We start from the raw sequence: 19,155 nt of genomic DNA on the forward strand, positions 1-19,155 counted from the left end.
CAGCAAGTAACAAGAACCTGTATTACAACATGTTGTTGGGTTTAATGCTTTTTGCATAATTATGCTCTTATGTCTTTTGTGTTGTAGGTAAATAAATGCCATTTATAATCCACATAACCACTTCATGCATTCACATCCTTCAATATAAACAGAGATATGATGGCAATACAAACTCACATTTATTTTATATCTTATGTATCCCCTCATATGTATTAGCAGCAAATATTAAGACTATATAATAAGCTATCTTGCTACCTAGCTATAGAATATGTATATATATGATTGGGATATTTGATACCTTAGAGAGAGTTCAAAGAAGGGCTACTAAACTGGTTCATGGATTGCAGGATAAAACTTACCAGGAAAGGTTAAAGGATCTTAACATGTATAGCATGGAGGAAAGACGAGACAGGGGGGATATGATAGAAACATTTAAATACATAAAGGGAATCAACACAGTAAAGGAGGAGACTATATTTAAAAGAAGAAAAACTACCACAACAAGAGGACATAGTCTTAAATTAGAGGGACAAAGGTTTAAAAATAATATCAGGAAGTATTACTTTACTGAGAGGGTAGTGGATGCATGGAATAGCCTTCCAGCTGAAGTGATAGAGGTTAACACAGTAAAGGAGTTTAAGCATGCGTGGGATAGGCATAAGGCTATCCTAACTATAAGATAATGCCAGGGACTAATGAAAGTATTTAGAAAACTGGGCAGACTAGATGGGCCGAATGGTTCTTATCTGCCGTCACATTCTATGTTTGTTATTATATAAACACACCCAAAGACAAACACGGCAGAATACACATACACATACAATCAAGCACTGCTACGTACACATACCAAATCCATGCTGCAAATGCAATTACACACATGCACACACAGAGGAATCCGCATAGACAACACAGAGCTATACAAACAACATAAATACATACGTAGCCCCACAGAATAACACTCAGTAGAAAAAAATACATCAACACACAGCAGTATGCATGCACACATTGTGGACACAAACATAGATCAGAATGCACACATACACATGCAGCTTACACGTACAAACAGCATACACACTGACAACAAACAATCACATATAATGATTCACGCTAACACAACTTAGATAGATTGACAGACTGACAGATAGATGATATATAGATAGACAGACAGACAGACAGATAAATAGATAGATAGATAGATAGATAGATAGATAGATAGACAGAAAGATAGATAGAGGGATAGATGGATAGATAGATAGATAGATAGATAGACAGATAGATAGATAGATAATAGGTAGATAGATAGATAGATAGATAGAGGGATAGATGGATAGATAGATAGATAGATAGATAGATAGATAGATAGATAGATAGATAGACAGAAAGATAGATAGAGGGATAGATGGATAGATAGATAGATAGATAGATAGATAGATAGATAGATAGACAGAAAGATAGATAGAGGGATAGATGGATAGATAGATAGATAGATAGATAGATAGATAGATAGATAGACAGATAGATAGATAGATAATAGGTAGATAGATAGATAGATAGATAATAGGTAGATAGATAGATAGATAGACAGATAGATAGATAGAGTGAGAGATAGATAGATAGATAGATTGATTGATTGATTGATTGATTGATAGATGTATCTATAGATATGTAATTTTATATAAGAGAATGTACAGTTAATGTTTGATTATATTCCAGTGTTTAATCACAGAAGCACATTGCTGCATGTAATGGGCCTGTTATATATCATTAAATATTCTGTAATAACCTGATTAACACTAATCTTGTATTTTACCTTCTAATGGTGTTTGGAGATGATGGCAGAGACCGAGGCAGAGGTAAATAGTTTGAACTCCCACACCCTTTGAGTTCCAGCTCTCCTGGGGTTAAGTGCCCCCTATATCAATGTCCTGGGGAGCTGGTGCTGTATATGATCCCCTGCACCTATAGCTGTATTATTGTGCTCACACAGGCCGTGTCACGCCATGCTACCTCTCTTAATTGTAATATCTGCTTTCCATTGATGCTGGAGGTGGTTCGGGCTCTATATGCCTGTAGATCTCCATCGGAATGCAGAAAAGATCCTTTAAAAAAAGTTTGAATTCCTGAATGATTTTTTTTTTCTTGTAGAAAGGCGGCTTAGGATAATTATTGCAGCTTTATTGAGAGCAGATTAGAAGAAGTCTGGATGGAGGGCTGTACATGCCTTTACAATGTAGGCATTGTTTGCTACTGTGTGTGAACCTATTCAAAATATACACTTTTTAACACCAGGCAAAGTCCTGTCTAAATATACACAGTTAGGCTGGAAAGACTTCCATGACCCGTACAAATCTCTGTAAATCACACTTCCATAGCTACACAAACTAAACAAAGCGCCTACCAGCTCAAGATGAGGATTAAACCGTCTTAAAAGCGACATAGCTAATAATAAAACCAGTTGCATGGTAGCACAGACCGGTGGGCAGACACCAACCCTGGGACATGGCAATTACTGCTTCTAAAGGCATGCACATACATGTACTAACAGCTAACACCCAGGTACATACATGTACTAACTTCTAATACACAAGCACATACATGTATTAACTTCTAATACACAAGCACATACATGTACTCACTTCTAATACACATGCACATACATGTACTAACTTAGAACTCCCAGGCACATACATGTACTAACAGCTAACACCCAGGCACATACATGTACTAACTTCTAATACACAAGCACATACATGTACTCACTTCTGATACACATGCACATACGTGTACTAACTTATAACTCCCAGGCACATACATGTACTAACTTCTAATACATATCCACATACATGTACTAACTTAGAACTCTCAGGCACATACATGTACTAACTTCTAATACATATGCACATACATGTACTAACTTCTAATACACAAGCACATACATGTACCAACATTTAACTCACAGGCACATACATGTACTAACTCCCAGGCACATACATGTACTAACTTCTAACTCACAAGTACATATATAAATTAATTTCTAATACACAAGCACATACATGTATTAACTTCTAATACACAAGCACATACATGTACTAATTTCTAACTCCCAGACACACACATGTACTAACTTCTAATACACATGCACATACATGTACTAACTTCTAATACACAAGCACATACATGTGCTAACTTCTAAAACACAAGCACATACATGTACTAACTTCTAACTCCCAGGCACATACATGTACTAACGTCTAACTCACAGGTACATATATAAATAAATTTCTAATACACAAGCACATACATGTTTTAACTTCTAATACACAAGCACATACATGTACTAACTTCTAACTCCCAGGCACATACATGTACTAACGTCTAACTCACAGGTACATATATAAATAAATTTCTAATACACAAGCACATACATGTTTTAACTTCTAATACACAAGCACATACATGTACTAACTTCTAACTCCCAGGCACACACATGTACTAACTACTAATATACATGCACATAAAAACATGCATGTACTAACATTTAGCACCCAGAAACATATATGAACTAATAGAGGTACATGCATGTACTAGCATTTAGTACCCAGGCACATACATGTGCTTACACTAAGGCACATACATGTACTGACATCCGACATCCAGGTGCATGCATGTATTAACATCTGGCATACAGACACATGCATGTAGTGACTTACAGTATCCAGGCACAGATGAGTCGTTAGTGTATTTGTATATTTTGGACTATTCAACACTATAAGGAAAATACATGAAAATAGTGAACTACATATCCCATGTTGCAGCTGGATAAGCATGATGATGGGACTTGTAGTTTGCATGCGCCTGCTGTGTCAAACTTAGCCATCACTTAATAGATTAATTTGGCAAATAATGGTTGTATTTATTTTTTTGTTTGTTTTAATTTAAATGCAGAATGCATGTAAATACAAATACAGAGCAGAAATAATAACATTCCTACATAAAGAAGAAGTAAACAACACGTTAGAGCAATCAATGTAGATGGACATATAAGACACATTTACAACTTACTGTAGACGTTTCTAGTAATACAGTAAGTGCCCCCTTATCTACATGTGTCTAGGCTGATCAAGACATCACAGCATAATTCAATCACTGGATGAAGTCACATGATTCCACAGGCAATGAGAATAGGTGTCTAGGTTTCTTCCCTATTAGCTGTGATAACAAAGTAGCAGATAATGATACATTCAAGGAAATGGCAAGTTCTGAAAAGCACGTGAAAATCAGTCAGTGTGTGTGTGTGTGTGTGTGTGTGTCTGTGTGTCTGTGTGTGTGTCTGTGTGTGTGTGGCTAAACAACACGTTAAAAAGGCAAGACGCGCAAACAAAACGAAACAACAACAAAACATAACAAGGGAGGCAGGCTCCTGCAAACTTTAAACCCCTTCAGCGCCAAGATTAAGGAGCAGCAAGCACGCCTGGCACCCAAGGGGTTAAGAGGGCCATGTCTAAGGGAAGCCTTGCCCAGCCAGCAGGACTCAGTGCCAGGGCTCTCCTTTTCACCCCCAGCCTGGAAGCATGGGCTGCTGACAGGGTCACCCACATGAGGATGGCTCTAATGATCTCATCTCTCCTTTCTTCCCGGCACTATTAGTGTTCAGATGGGCAGAATGAAGGGAAACTACGTGCAAATCATGTGTAAATTGTCTCAGTCAGAAGCCCTTTATTCCAACGTGTATCCCAGCCTGGCCCATTTACTCTGCCCCCCTCCTAACCCCTCCCATCCCCCCATATCTCCTTTAGCCTCGTTAAGATCACAATAATATTCCACCCACTAATTGCTCATCCCATTCAAGAATCACATTATTTGATCCCTTATTTAGGGGAAGGGGAGTAACAGATTAGATAAACCTCCTCCACCAACACCACAACCTCCTCCCCCCCCCCCTTCCCTACCCAAGCCTAGCCCCCCTCTCCACCCCCCCTCCCCTTTCCCTCCTTTTTAGGGGAAGTGGTAACAGTCATGACGTAGTAGGAGGTGATTGGAACACTTGACAGTGATTGGCAGCGTCGCCATGGAGACCACACAACGACACCTGGCAGACCAATAGAAAAGGGTAACAATGTTTCAATGCTGCACTCAGTGTGGATGTAGGGGAGATATTATGAGGCCGGTGTCATTAGGCGATTGCTGTTCAATGATTGAATGTTGGATGTGAGTGAGTCTGTGTGGGTTTGGTTTTTTTTTTTTCCCTTCTTCTTTCTCTGTGATTACTCCTGGTCTGCGGTCAGTCCATGGTGTTCAGATCTCCTCTAGAGCTCTATCCCACCCACTTCTTCCTGCCCAACTTCACTGAGCGCTCCCTGCTCCTGGCCAGTGGCTCCAGGGCCCCAGAAGATTTGTCCATGTTCCAGCTTCCCACCCTCAACTTCTCCCCGGAGCAAGTGGCCAGCGTGTGCGAGACGCTGGAGGAGACTGGGGACATTGAGAGGCTGGGGAGGTTCCTGTGGTCCCTTCCTGTGGCCCCTGGGGCATGTGAAGCCATCAACAAGCATGAGTCCATCCTGAGAGCCAGGGCTGTGGTGGCCTTCCACACAGGCAACTTCAGAGATCTCTACCACATCCTGGAGAACCACAAGTTTACCAAGGAGTCCCATGGAAAGCTACAGGCCATGTGGCTGGAAGCTCACTACCAGGAGGCTGAGAAGCTCAGGGGTCGACCCTTAGGACCAGTGGACAAGTACAGGGTCAGGAAGAAGTTCCCCCTACCTAGGACCATCTGGGATGGAGAGCAGAAAACCCATTGCTTCAAGGAGAGGACTCGCAGTCTCCTAAGGGAGTGGTACCTACAGGACCCTTACCCAAATCCCAGCAAGAAAAGGGAACTAGCCCAGGCCACTGGCCTAACACCCACACAAGTGGGGAACTGGTTCAAAAATCGGAGGCAAAGAGACAGGGCAGCAGCTGCTAAAAACAGGTCAGTACCTGCAACTTCCTGGGGAGTGCACTTATTGTATATCAGCATGTATACTTCACTGAGAATACCTATAGATGCATGGACAGGGTTCTGGGCTTTGACATACAGACATGGAATGCTTTATAATAAATTAAACTTGTATCTTCAATGTGTAGATTGCATTAAAAAAATAATTATAACATTAAAATATTATATGTCATATTACAAATAATATTATAGTTCTAGAATAAGTATCGCCACACTTCAAATATGCTTAATTATGCATAAATTAAACTAAGTAGAAGGATCCCTTGATACAGGAAATTAATAAACACATCAGTGAGTAAATATTTATTATATAAACATTGTACAAATAATTATCTCCTTTTAACACGAGAATGAATCCCACTTAGTACATACAGTGAGCTTCTGTAAGTGGCTGACAAATTAAAACTTACCTACATTTTAAAATACTAAAACCTCTTTACTACCTCCCCTCTAGCTGTTTTGTTTTTGTTTTGTTTTCTTTAATTAACACAGCAAGTTTAGCACAATCTTCTTTACTTGTACAGCAAGAATCACATTGACACAAACTGTTTATATCCCTTTTATTTTTGTCAGGGCAAATTAGGGAATTAAGGTGAATGTGCCTAAATTGTGTACAACCCTATCAATAGGGGATATTTAGCCCCAAACAAAACAAATCTATTGACAGTCACTTCATTGTGTAATAAGCCTAGGGATGGATGTACAATATCCTTGTGATTACTATCTTAATTTCTTTCCTTATTTACTGAGCCCCTTTTTAAAATGTGCATTTTATTTTATGATTTGTGAGAGATTTTTGAGAGGCTAGAATATGATTTGTTTGTTTTTTTTAATCACGATAAATACAGCAGTGGGGAAAGAATTAAGAAAAAAAAATGCATGTTTTGCATAATAAAAACACAATATAACACATACCTTAAAATGTTAACACGATGTGATCTTTCATTTTTATGCATTTTGGAGTTGTTATTACCATCGCTCGTGGGTTGTACACCCTCCTAGGATTTAAAGGGTTAATACATTAAATAGAATGTTTTAGCACTGCTGTTAACCCATCGCGTTAAAATAAATTGTGATGTGAAAAAAGTCTATTAGATCACCTCGGTTTTAATAACAGGAGATCTGATGGGTCACCAACAATCATGTAACACAAACATTAACTTTATTTATGTCCAAACATGCTTTGTGTGATATGAGTTTAATAGTGTCTAGTAATATCTAATCATTTTCTCAGAACACTTATTTAAGCAGATAAGTATTTCTAAAATAGATATAAATATGCATAGTATTACTTACACATGATACATATTTTAGTTTCAAAGTATATGATATTTTAGGCCCAGAACCCTGCACAATTAAATAATGCATTCGCCAAAACACATCTCATTATTGCTATTTGGCAATCAAAACTGTCCAAATGTGTTTTAAATATATCTGACTTGTGTATAACCTAAACTAGTACTGTACAAGGCTAGATTAACTGCACTTTATAATAGCAAGTCATGAATGGTCAGGTATTTGTCAATATTGTTTTTTTTTTTTTAATCAAAACAAATAAACTAATAGAATCTAATATGTTTATAATTAACCAATCACACTATAATAAATTCATGTTTACTGCTAAATATAATAAATCAATATGGGCTTAAAACCAAAGTTGTTGCTATTATTATTATTATTATTATTATTATTATTATTATTATTATTATTGATTGGAGGATTGAAGGATTTTATAACATACGATTTATACACAATTATTACAGTTAAAACATTTTTGTGATAGATGTTGACATTCACTGATCCTGCGAGAGGAGAACATATATTTCTTTTCTCAGATCTAAGTATGTGACAATAAAAGCATGTAAAACGCAGCGATGACATGCATTAATGTATATTGTGCTCAGCTCCCCACAGTCCTATAATGGGGCCATTAATGTGGGATTAGAACAGAAAGAATTGGGCCATCAGCACTCCACGGATTTCATTTTCAATGCGGGCTTTTCTTAAGGATTCCTCCAAAAATCTTGATCCCGCTCAAAAGTGCATCTAAATCCTTTCCAGTTCACCCACTTAAATGAATTATTGACTGATATATGTAGACTGCCTGGATACATATACTAATAGTAATAATAATAATAATAATAATAATAATAATAATAATAGTAATAATAATAATAATAATAATAACAATAACAATCATAATTTAAGGAGGTTACAAAAATCATGGATTAAATGTAAATGTAATTATTGATCTGTATTCAGTTTGGCCTAAATATGTAGATTACAGTTTGGTGTTTATTTGCATTAGGTTATTATGTGACAGGGAAATGTCATTTTTCTTGCACCGATTCCACAATCGATTTATAGACACATGGGGGTCACATTTATGAAACCTCAACTGGAGCAATGCTGCGGCCAAGCGCTAATCAGTGGCAACATTCCAGTGGCAACATTCCGGTTACTATAGCGACTGCTCTACCATTAGCACATTGCCCCAGCATTGTCCAGCTTTGTGTTTTGCTACATATACTGTATATATATATATAACCCAGTGGTGCATCATTGGAAAATAATAACATGGGCTAATAGATATTGGGTCAAAATAACAGAAGATGAACCACACTACTTTCCTAACTTGGGCACCTGCCACCCACTGTCTCATTCACACACCTTGCATCCTGTAGGATCACTTGACATTGATGGGTACTACAGAACCCCTGTTGTTACACCACAAACATAATGTGTACCCCTTTTATTGTGTTAGAGATAAAATAAATATAGCTAAACAGAATCTGTCCATAATTTCATATTTATTTACAATCCTGTTTGTGGTGTTCACCCTTCCCCCTACTAGGCTTCAGCACCAGTCTATTGGACAGAGCGGAATGAGGTCCTTGGCAGACCCTGGTTGCCCCACTCACAGCTCAGCAGAATCCCCGTCCACAGCTGCAGCCAGTCCCACCACCAGCGTGTCCAGCTTAGCAGAGAGAGCAGAGACTGGGACCTCTATCTTGTCTGTCACCTCCAGCGACTCAGAATGTGATGTATGATAGCTAGGCAGACACACTTACCCAGTGGACTAAACTTCCAGGGGACTGTCACACAAACTAAAAGGACAGGTGGAAAAAAGGTGACATTTAGACTCTTGAAGGACAAATACGACCTATCTCTGCGCTTTTTTATGGACGCACAACCACTTGCATGATTCATTTCTATCTGGGGATATATTCTAGAAAAAAAAAAATTCAACAACAAAAAAACTCCTATACCCTACATGGATCTGCTTGAAGAAGAAATCACAGATCTCCCCTTCGTTTTTTATTTTTTACATTTTTATTTTTATTTTTTTAGATTTTTTTCCCCCTTTTCTTTCTCTGTTAAAAAAATTCCATCTAATGGTTACCCGAGATGCAATCTTGTCATTTAATTATTATAACTATTATTTTTAGTTATTATTATTTTTTATTTTATGTTTTATTTTTTTTATTTTTTTGTTCAACAGACAATCATTTTATTCGTAAGCACCTTTTTTTACACCTCTGTCACTGCCTGTGTGGGTTACTGGTTAATTGTGAAAAAAAAAGAAATAGTTTATGACTGTAACAGATTTTTATTTTTATTTCAAAATTTTATATGAATTATGTATATCTCAATAATGAGTTGATTTCCTGGTTGTAATATATGTGTAGAAAGCATTGTATATAATATTGATACTGTTGCCCTATTTTGCGTATACCATAACTGCTTTATGATGTCTCCTTTCTCTTCTCTTCTTTAATTTTTTCATCACCCCCAACTAGTTCTCCCCTCTCTATTCCCCCCCATATTTAATTGCCCCCAACATATCTCCCCCATCTTGCTGTCCCAAGACATTTCTATCCCCCTCTCCTTTCTCCCATTGATATTTAACCCCTCTATCTACCCCAAGTTATATCTCCCCAGCAGTCTCTCATCTCCACCTCTCTGTCCCCATCTTTCTCCCCCCCCCTCCCCCCCCCCCCCCAATTTGCTAACCATTAGTCTTTTATTTGTCTCCTTTTTTTCCTGCCTCTCTCTTGAACTTTGAGCTCCTAAATAAACTCACTGGTCCCATGTGTGGCCCTTGCAGAGTTTTAAACCTTTGTGTGCCGGGGAGAGGAAAGGGTCCCCCCCCTTCTCTCTGATACACCAAGGGTTAATGGAAACTACGGCTATAGAAAAGAAAAAAAAAATATGATGCAACTGTAGTCGTTTATGCAAAAGCTATTTTGCAAACATTCCTAGCAGTTTGGGAACATTCTAAAGATCCTCATTGAGCGCTTAACCCTTGTCTCCCGAACGTCGTGTTATATTCTATGTACAAACTTTCTAAATCAAATACAGTATTCATTTTTCTTATCTATTCAGCGATGTTGGCGTTTTTGTCAAGTGACTTCCTAATGCATATATAAATAATATTCAGTTTTTTTCTCAAAAATTGCATTTTCTGACTTGTGTGTGTGAGCCAGGGTGATATATTTCTCAATATACAATGGCTGGTCAATATAACTGTCTTATTAACTTGATATAGCAATATATTAGTATTTCAGCTCCCAACCCCCTCACACCCCAAAAAAAGTGTTTGTTTTTTGTTTGTTTTGTTTTTTTTTTTTTCCTTTGATCAAAGCAACTACATGACATTTTGGAAATGTTAAAAATAATAAAATGTACTTCACAAGAAGGTTAACCCATTAAGTCCCAGGGGCACGAGTAATACTTAGCAATGTTTTGCTATACTCTCTGGTACCCAAATAGTTAACTTTTCTTCCTGTTAGTGAAATATCTCTGTGAGTATATTGTGCTTACCATGGGAATCTGTAGAACATATCCAGAATTATCCTACTACATAAAAAAAAATCTCTTTTTTTTCTGTGAAAAAAAAAACGATCTCCCATAACACATTAACTTAGTGAATGCACTAAGCTATTATTTATATTTACACATTTTCACTGGGAAGCTTAAGACTTGTTTTGTGTGTGTTTGTTGGTAGCATTTAATGAAAGGGAAAAAAAAAATAAACTCCCCTTACTAATCATTTTGCAACTCCTCCCCTGCAGGCCTTAGTATATTGTCACTTGGAAATAAAGACTGTATTTTGCATGACTAACAGCAACTACTGCAACACCTTTTACATTAAACTTTTTGCCTTGCCCCAGGCTAGCAACCCAACCGTGAATTAACTAGAGGTGAATTCTCGGCTTGTTTTTACTTGAAAATACAATTTCAAATTTATTTATTTATTTATTTTATTTTTTATTTTTTTTGGATTAGGAACAAACAAAAATATAAAATAAAGAAATAAAAAAAATAAAGAAATGCCTGATTTTGTCATGATCCAAAATAAATAAAATAAAATAATAATAATTGGAAAAAAAAAAACTTACACCTAATTCACTTTTTTTGCATTATTTTTCCTCTGAATTAAGATATGGGTCCAAAATAATCAGTTAAGCTGGAGTAATAGAAAATAATGTACTGGCTTATTCCTAAACATCGATATGTGGTGATTTTGAGAAACGTACTTGTAAAAAAAAGAACATGGAATAATTGCCCAATTCTTCAATTATTGAGACTTTTTTTTCTGGCTCGGGTATTTTGACCTTAATGTTATCCCAACACACTGTTTAGAGAATAAACCTCAAAAGTGTTTTTTTTTTTTCCAATTTTTTTTCCAAATTAACTAAACTCTTCTAAATTTCGCAAGATCGGTTATTAACTCGCCAGAACCCGCTACGTAGGGAATAAAAACGATAACAGCGAGTTGTAAAATTTACGGAGGTCAGGAATTATTTTTAATTTTTTTTATAATTCGGGTATTTTAGATTAAATGTGACTAGTCGCTTGTCAACTGACATCTTAGTGAATAGAATCCAAAGCGATTTTGTAAAATACTTGTCTTTTATTAATTTGTATAATTTACATGTATTGAAGTATAAAGTATATATATATATATAAAACCGTGCAGTGTACAATAATACTAAGCAGTATATTTAATTTTTTTAAAATTTAACTTAAACTCATTTTTTATGTTAAATTGTGTTTTTTTTTTTTTTTAAAGATGCCATGTATTAATCAGTGAAAGAAAGTGAAAGTTAAAGGGAATATTTAATACAACGTTTACCTCTTTATGACTGCCATATAAACGAGGAGAAAGACTAAACCAAAAGGGAAAACGAAAAAAAAAATAATAAACATATATATATATCATCAATACATCATCTTATCAGTAATATGAATAATATATATGATCCTATCTCTGCATATCAATTGAATTAACCCTTTGGATGCCCCATGGGTTGAACAGGTCACTCAGTGCTTCCCTGCTGGTTTCGCACACATTTTGTACTGTATACATGAATTATTGTTCCCATGCTCACAAAGCAAAATATACTCTACAAATAATTGTAATAAAATACATATTCTTGTTAATATAGTTTTATTAAATAAGGCTCACAGGCTATAAAACTATATGTCATTACTATCTCTTTAATAGTGTTACCCTGTGTGAGAGTCTATCATTTGTTAGAATGTATACAAACCCTGCCATGACTGATGGCAATTATTATTAACATATTCTGCCTTGTATATTGACATTGTATACCAGGTTTCCCAGTTACTTGCTGATAGACTCCTGTGATCTGTAATGTTAAATATATCACAGTCTGGCCCCCACCTTCCTCTCTAATAAGGTAACTGACCCAATCGTCCTTCTACAACTTCATATTCCAAAACAGAATACACTCTATTATGGAAACAAAAACAAACAAACACTGTTTGCATTTTTATTTTGTAAAATACAATTAAATTCTTGTACATTCGTGATACAGTACTTGTTGTCGATTATTTTTCCCACAGCAAATGATCATAAGTTACCTTTTTCATTAATCGTGGTTAGTTTTTATTTGTATTCATTGTGTGCTGTTTTTCACAATAATTACAAAAATGCAATGACTGGTGTAAGGCAGAAAGCAATTCTAATTTCACGCTTCTTTACAATCTTGTGTAATAGTTCGGTGTGCTTGAAGAACCTGTATTTGTAAATGATTAAGTTCACGCAATGCTAGGTGTATAGAGAGCACATGCACATACATACTGTCATACACACAAACACGATTGCACACACAAATATATACAAACACAGAAATTCACACACCACAAACACACACACTTAAATGGACCCAAACACACACGGATATACATAGACATATATACACTCAAGAACATATACACACACACAAAACAGACGCAAATCTATGTACTCACAAAGACAAAAAAGTATTCAGATATACTCACAGCTATACACGAAAACACAGACACAGAATACACACAGGAAAACCAAAGGAAAACATGCATGAACAAACAAATACACACAGAGCCATACCCACAAAGGTACACACATATACTCATAACCAAATAAACATACTCCCACATAGAAAAAAATATAAATATACACATAGACATAACCTCACACATGTGCAAATAATAAATATTTGCACATATACAAATAAATATACATGCAGAAAAACGGTATATAAATACATAAAACTATACACCTAGGCACAGAGTTACAGACATATACACAGACGCAAACTTATACATATATAACTAGAAAGACAAACACACGCACACACACACACACACACACACACACACAAACATGTTTCCTATGTATTTTCTCTCTACAGAAGGCAATATCCCATTTTCTCTCATTTTTCTCAGGCTCTGTCCATCATATATAAACAATGATGATTAGGATTTACTTTTAAACTTCTGTGGCTGATTGAGGTGTAAATCTATGAAAATCTGTGTTTAAGCCTCCTCACCAAATCCATCTGCCTGGGGAGATAGGGCCTATCAAACGCACCAAACCGGGCAGCTTACCCCTTGCCCGGCTAGGAGTGATCATTATCTGCATCTCCCCAGCCCAGCTATTAGTACATTATACCGGACAAGCTGGGACGCTGATTAAGATGAAATTACTGCTTGGATGGAGTATATTTGATCAATATATGGGCTTAGGACTGCAGGCAGATGGCACATATCCCCTTTTATGTTATATAAAGTTTATTTCACATAGAGATGCCCTATTGAGCACTTATTAACAGGAGCACTAGATGGGTCAGGGTACTGCATTTTAGGAATCTAGCAGATGGAGGTCTGTCTGGCTGCAAGATTGCTTTATTTATTTTTATTTTTCTATGTTGATTTTCAGTGGGGTGTATTAACCACTTAACGACCAGGACCAGGTTAGGAAAATCTCTTTATAGCATGACCTGCCTGGATTGCACATACTCCTCGAGGAGTTAATCTGCAACATTCTGAAGTGTGATACATTTAGTCCCAAACAAACAATGGTTTAATGCCTTTCTTCCCCTTTTTGTATAAGATTAGTCTGTTACCTAGAAAGCAGACACTTAGCACTGAGCCATCTCCTGCAGGCTGTGTGCAGCTGGATACACTGGTATTGCAGTGCACAAGGAATGTGTGTCTGTGTGTGTGTGTCTGTGTGTGTGTGTCTGTGTGTGTTTGATTGTGTGTCTGGCTGGGGTAAGGTTATAGACCAGGCCAGGGTGAGCGAGTGAGGGAGACAGGATAGAAAACGTTGCTGCCCCAGCATTGCTCTGATTTAACTCGGTTTGATGAACACAACTTTCTATTCGTGTTTATTCATGCAGTGTTTATTGGGCTGCACATTACACTGGCCTGGATTCAGAGAGATTCAAACCATCACTGTGTACACACACCCACAGCTGCACACACCAACACACACACACACACACACACACACACACACACACACACATAATTACACATGCAGATGGAGTTTAATCAGCAGAATAAACTGTGTCAGTGACATACATAAATCTCCTTACTTGCTATATATACAAGAATATTGTGTGCACATGCACGTGTGTGTCTTTGTGTGTGTATATTTATGTACACATTTATGTGTGTGTGTGTATATTTATTTACATATGTGTCTGCGTGTGTGTACATTGATTCACATATATTGCTGTGCAACAACTAAATAACAAACAAAACTCCAAATAAACACATTCACTTTATAAGAATCTAAATAGAATACAAAACATAATACATTAATTAAATGGGCTATTCACAAAAGAAGAACCTTGTGGGACGAATTCTACATTCTAAAGGCTAAACATGGACCGCTGTGTCTATTGGTGTGATAATATAATTATGATTAATACTATTAGAATTGTTATGAGAAGATAGGCCTTCAAATTTACCATCCATGGGATTTAATATTATTGTCCTCACGATTATTCCCCACGCTCCCATACAGACAGTGAGAGAGCTGATATGGTACAGTGAGCTATTGCTCTTATCTGATGTTTACACAGTGTTAACCCCTTGCTAGACAGAGATGTCACAAGCACAGGGTTCACATGTCTGTCTGCGATTCTTTGTATCAAACTAACTGACTAACACGGATCACAAGTACTGATAGACACTACATAACAGACAATGATCCTCCTCTAAAAAATGAGTTCATTATTACACTATGGATCACAATCTCAACGTGTCCACATTCACTCAGTAGTGGATGTCCTCTTGTTAATTTTTAAATATGTATTTAAAAAAAAAAAACAAAAGTAAGAAAAAAAAAACACACATTAAGACTATTGGGATTTAAAACTGTAATTCTATTAAATAGTAATTGAAGGGTCGTGAAAGGCTATGATACAGGGATCAACAGAATATAAGCTGCCTCTCTGAACTTTAATTTGGAATGATAAGCAGATGGGATGATACAGTGCTCACTGTTCTTGCAGATTTAAACCTACACAGAGAGAGGACCGCAGCTCTCTATTAATTCATTAAACATCAAAGATTTCTACTAGAAAGGGGCGTTCAGATAAATTAAATAATATTCTGCATTTCTCAACCATATCCATGTCCAACAACTACTGTTTTCATAGATGTATTTTTCCCAAACCTCACAAGTGTATTATTTAACCCATCTAAAGTTGTAGTATCTGCCCAGCAGGGCATCAGGCATATGGAGTAGGACCATTTATTGTGTTTTATTGAATTCATACATATACAGCAGACAGTCTGTCTAATCTATCATTTAGTTTTGCAGGAGCTACATGCATTTTAGTGCAACTTAGGGAAGATGTATATCTACAATTTAAACTATAGAGATGCTTTGCCTTATTTTGACTTCATTAAAAGCAAAAAATAAATAAAAATGAAGATGTAGATAAAAGGTAGCCCTGTGGTTTCTTAAACACTAGGAAAGTTGCATATTCAACAATACAATTTTTTTTTAGGAATTTGTATTAAAAGAATATCTATTCATGCAGTCCATTAGATCTTAATGAAAGGGAATCTTTAATTTTAAAATTCAAGGTCATAATTAAAAGAAATATCTTGGTTCCCAAGGCCCCTCTGAAAACAACAACAACAATAATAATAATAATAATAATAATAATAATAATAATAATAATAATAATAATTATTATTATTATTATTATTATTATAAATCATAATAATCAAATGACTCAGTAATAAAAAAAACACATCATTTAGGGAATACTTTGCTCTGTGTATTTTCCAGGCCCTAGTGAAAATATATATTTATTAGTAAAAATTAGAGGAATCTATTAAGTGAACATATTGTTCTGTTCTTTAATATTCCCATGTAAAATTGTATATTTAATACCAAAAATAAGTAGAGGGAATCCGTATTAGGTGAACACCTTGCTCTGTAACTCCCTGGGTCCTAGTGGAAGTGCATATTTAACAATAAAATGAGTGTGTTTTGAGGCTTGTTGCTGAACACTGATTCTTAGTAAACTCCAGTCTTTGCAATGTGTAACATCCTAATTACTTGTTATGAATATGCCAAAAAAGCAAACAAATTAAGGGCTATTTTTTAATTAACACATCTCTGCAGCTCTTAAACAAAACTGCCTAGAAAACACCATGAGATGTTTGTGACTGATAGCAATTTCTGTATTATAGTAGATTACAGAAAGGCTGGACCCCATCCAGAATTGAGATGGTTTTAGATGCTAAATTTTCAGATGAGTATTTACCATCATAACTAATTTAAGACCATTATTTAACAGAAATTCTCAGCAGGGCCCTATAATGATGGAACTCCTTACTAATTACAGTTTGCCCTATCTTTTGGCTAAGCTGTCTAGAGGGATGGGGTTGCTGGCTGAATACAAAGCCAGTGTCACAAAACTAATGTCACTTTTCTTATTACTCTTTTATAAGGAATACTATGTGTTCTTACTTTTCTTTTGTGTGTTTTGGTAGTTGTGATATTGTCTGTTGGTCAGAGTAACATTTTATCAATTCAAGTGCTTGTCTATTGTGCCCCCTATCTTCGACTCTAGAATGTGACAGTGTTAAACTGTTATTTTATACAACATTGAAAAGCTGATGAGTTTGGGGAGAATTCAATAAAATAAAAAAATCTAAAATGGGTTTTATGGACAGATCAATCTATCTGCTGAGGATAAAGTAATATTACCTGGACCCAGTTGGTATTCCAAAAAGGTAATACACTTTTTTTTTTTATTCACTGCTGGGATTTTGAACTTTCTAAGAGACAGCTCTTATTTTGGATCAATAGTAATTTTGAGATACAAATCTAAGACTTCCCACAAGATCAGGGTATCAGTAGGTAGGTACCAATGTGTTGGAGCTGGTCTGAAATATAGTTCTATAATCAAGCAGACCACACAGACTCTCTCAGCAGAGTGCATCAATGGATACAGGCTAGTGTTCTAAGCAATTGCTTACTATCAAATCAGAGGAGAAAAAAAATGTCCAAAGGATGGATTCACTAAACAGCGAACTGCAGTGAAATGAAAATAGAATGGCATTTCTGAGCTTAGCAAAGTAACCGAACATGACTGCACACACAGTATGTAATGTACCTGTCTGGGTATTTTCACACCAGCAGTTAAGTAGTATGAAGGTTTTATTTATATGTATAACTTTTGTAATGATGTTTGTGAGTATTAAGTGTTGAAACAACCTTTTCATTGCTTGAATGTGATGGTATTCAGCCTTACCTGTTATCTATGGATGTATTCACATTAATCGCTAGAGGGGTTATTCGCTATTATTCGCGAATTTGTTTTCGAGCCAAGAGCCAAATATAGATCAACCTAGTCAATTTGGGAAAAAGATATATCTCTAACCTGTCTGAGGTGGAGAGTTTTACAAGCCGCCTGTTTTTCTCTATTTTTCTTTACTCAGCTCATCGACTCAGAACAGCTCACCGTTTAGTAAATATACCACTGTGCACTGCGCACGTTTAAGTATGTGATCATCTCAGCCAAGTTTCAATTCAAACTGCAATCATAACAAACAGAAACAAACAAAGACACACAGGCACACAAACAGACAGAAAAACCAACAGACAGATTAACACTCTCCCCCCCCCCCCCTCCCCACACACACACACGCGCGCGCATCTTTCTTAACAATGATTTTCCAGTATTCCTTGCTTTTATCCCCTATTGCATTGCAGTATATATAAATTTATACTCCATATAATATACATTATATATTTAGATCTGTGCCCTGTGTTTCTAAAGGGTGCATTTATGTGAAATACAACCTACCCTCCCGGGAAATATTTATTATCCTGACAAAATCATTTCATATTTATAATAAATATTTCCCGGGAGGGAAGGTTGTATTTCACATAAATGCACCCTTTAGAAACACAGGGCACAGATCTAAATATATAATGTGTCCATGACACTGTGAACCATTGCTAGGCTGGATAAGCATCATGTGAATGTAGTCCTCGCTCATCTGCAGTGCTAGGGTTAACCAAATGTCAGTCTTAAAGCTGGTGCAGTGGAAATAAAAATATAATGTGATAAACTGCACTGGTAGATAACACATCTAGAGATACAGAGTATGTGACTGGGGGGAATAAAGGACAACTCAAACATCATCATGGGTAATGTATCCCAGAATCCTTTAGGGCCCCAACTTTAGCCATGAAATCAAGGTACATGATGTTTGTATGTAATCTGAGGGCCTTACATTATATCCAATGAAGACAGACTTTGTATTCATTTCTTGTTAGCTTTTGACATTGCTGACAGTGTGATGGAGGTCAGTGCCCAAAATAAAAA

At 36.2% G+C, this 19,155-nt stretch overlaps 1 protein-coding gene across 1 annotated transcript; it reads left to right on the top strand.

Annotated features, from left to right (window-relative positions):
* Positions 1–5,133: 5,133 nt before the first annotated feature.
* Positions 5,134–9,421, top strand: SIX3 (SIX homeobox 3). The gene is made up of 2 exons (XM_063441467.1): positions 5,134–5,971; positions 8,853–9,421. Exons 1-2 carry the CDS (start codon positions 5,289–5,291, stop codon positions 9,046–9,048), a joined length of 879 nt encoding a protein of 292 aa, XP_063297537.1. The 5' UTR covers positions 5,134–5,288; the 3' UTR covers positions 9,049–9,421.
* The last annotated feature ends 9,734 nt before the right edge of the window (positions 9,422–19,155 follow it).

The sequence above is a fragment of the Pelobates fuscus genome, chromosome 2 (genome assembly GCF_036172605.1).
Source record: "Pelobates fuscus isolate aPelFus1 chromosome 2, aPelFus1.pri, whole genome shotgun sequence".
In the NCBI taxonomy this organism is placed as follows: domain Eukaryota; kingdom Metazoa; phylum Chordata; class Amphibia; order Anura; family Pelobatidae; genus Pelobates; species Pelobates fuscus.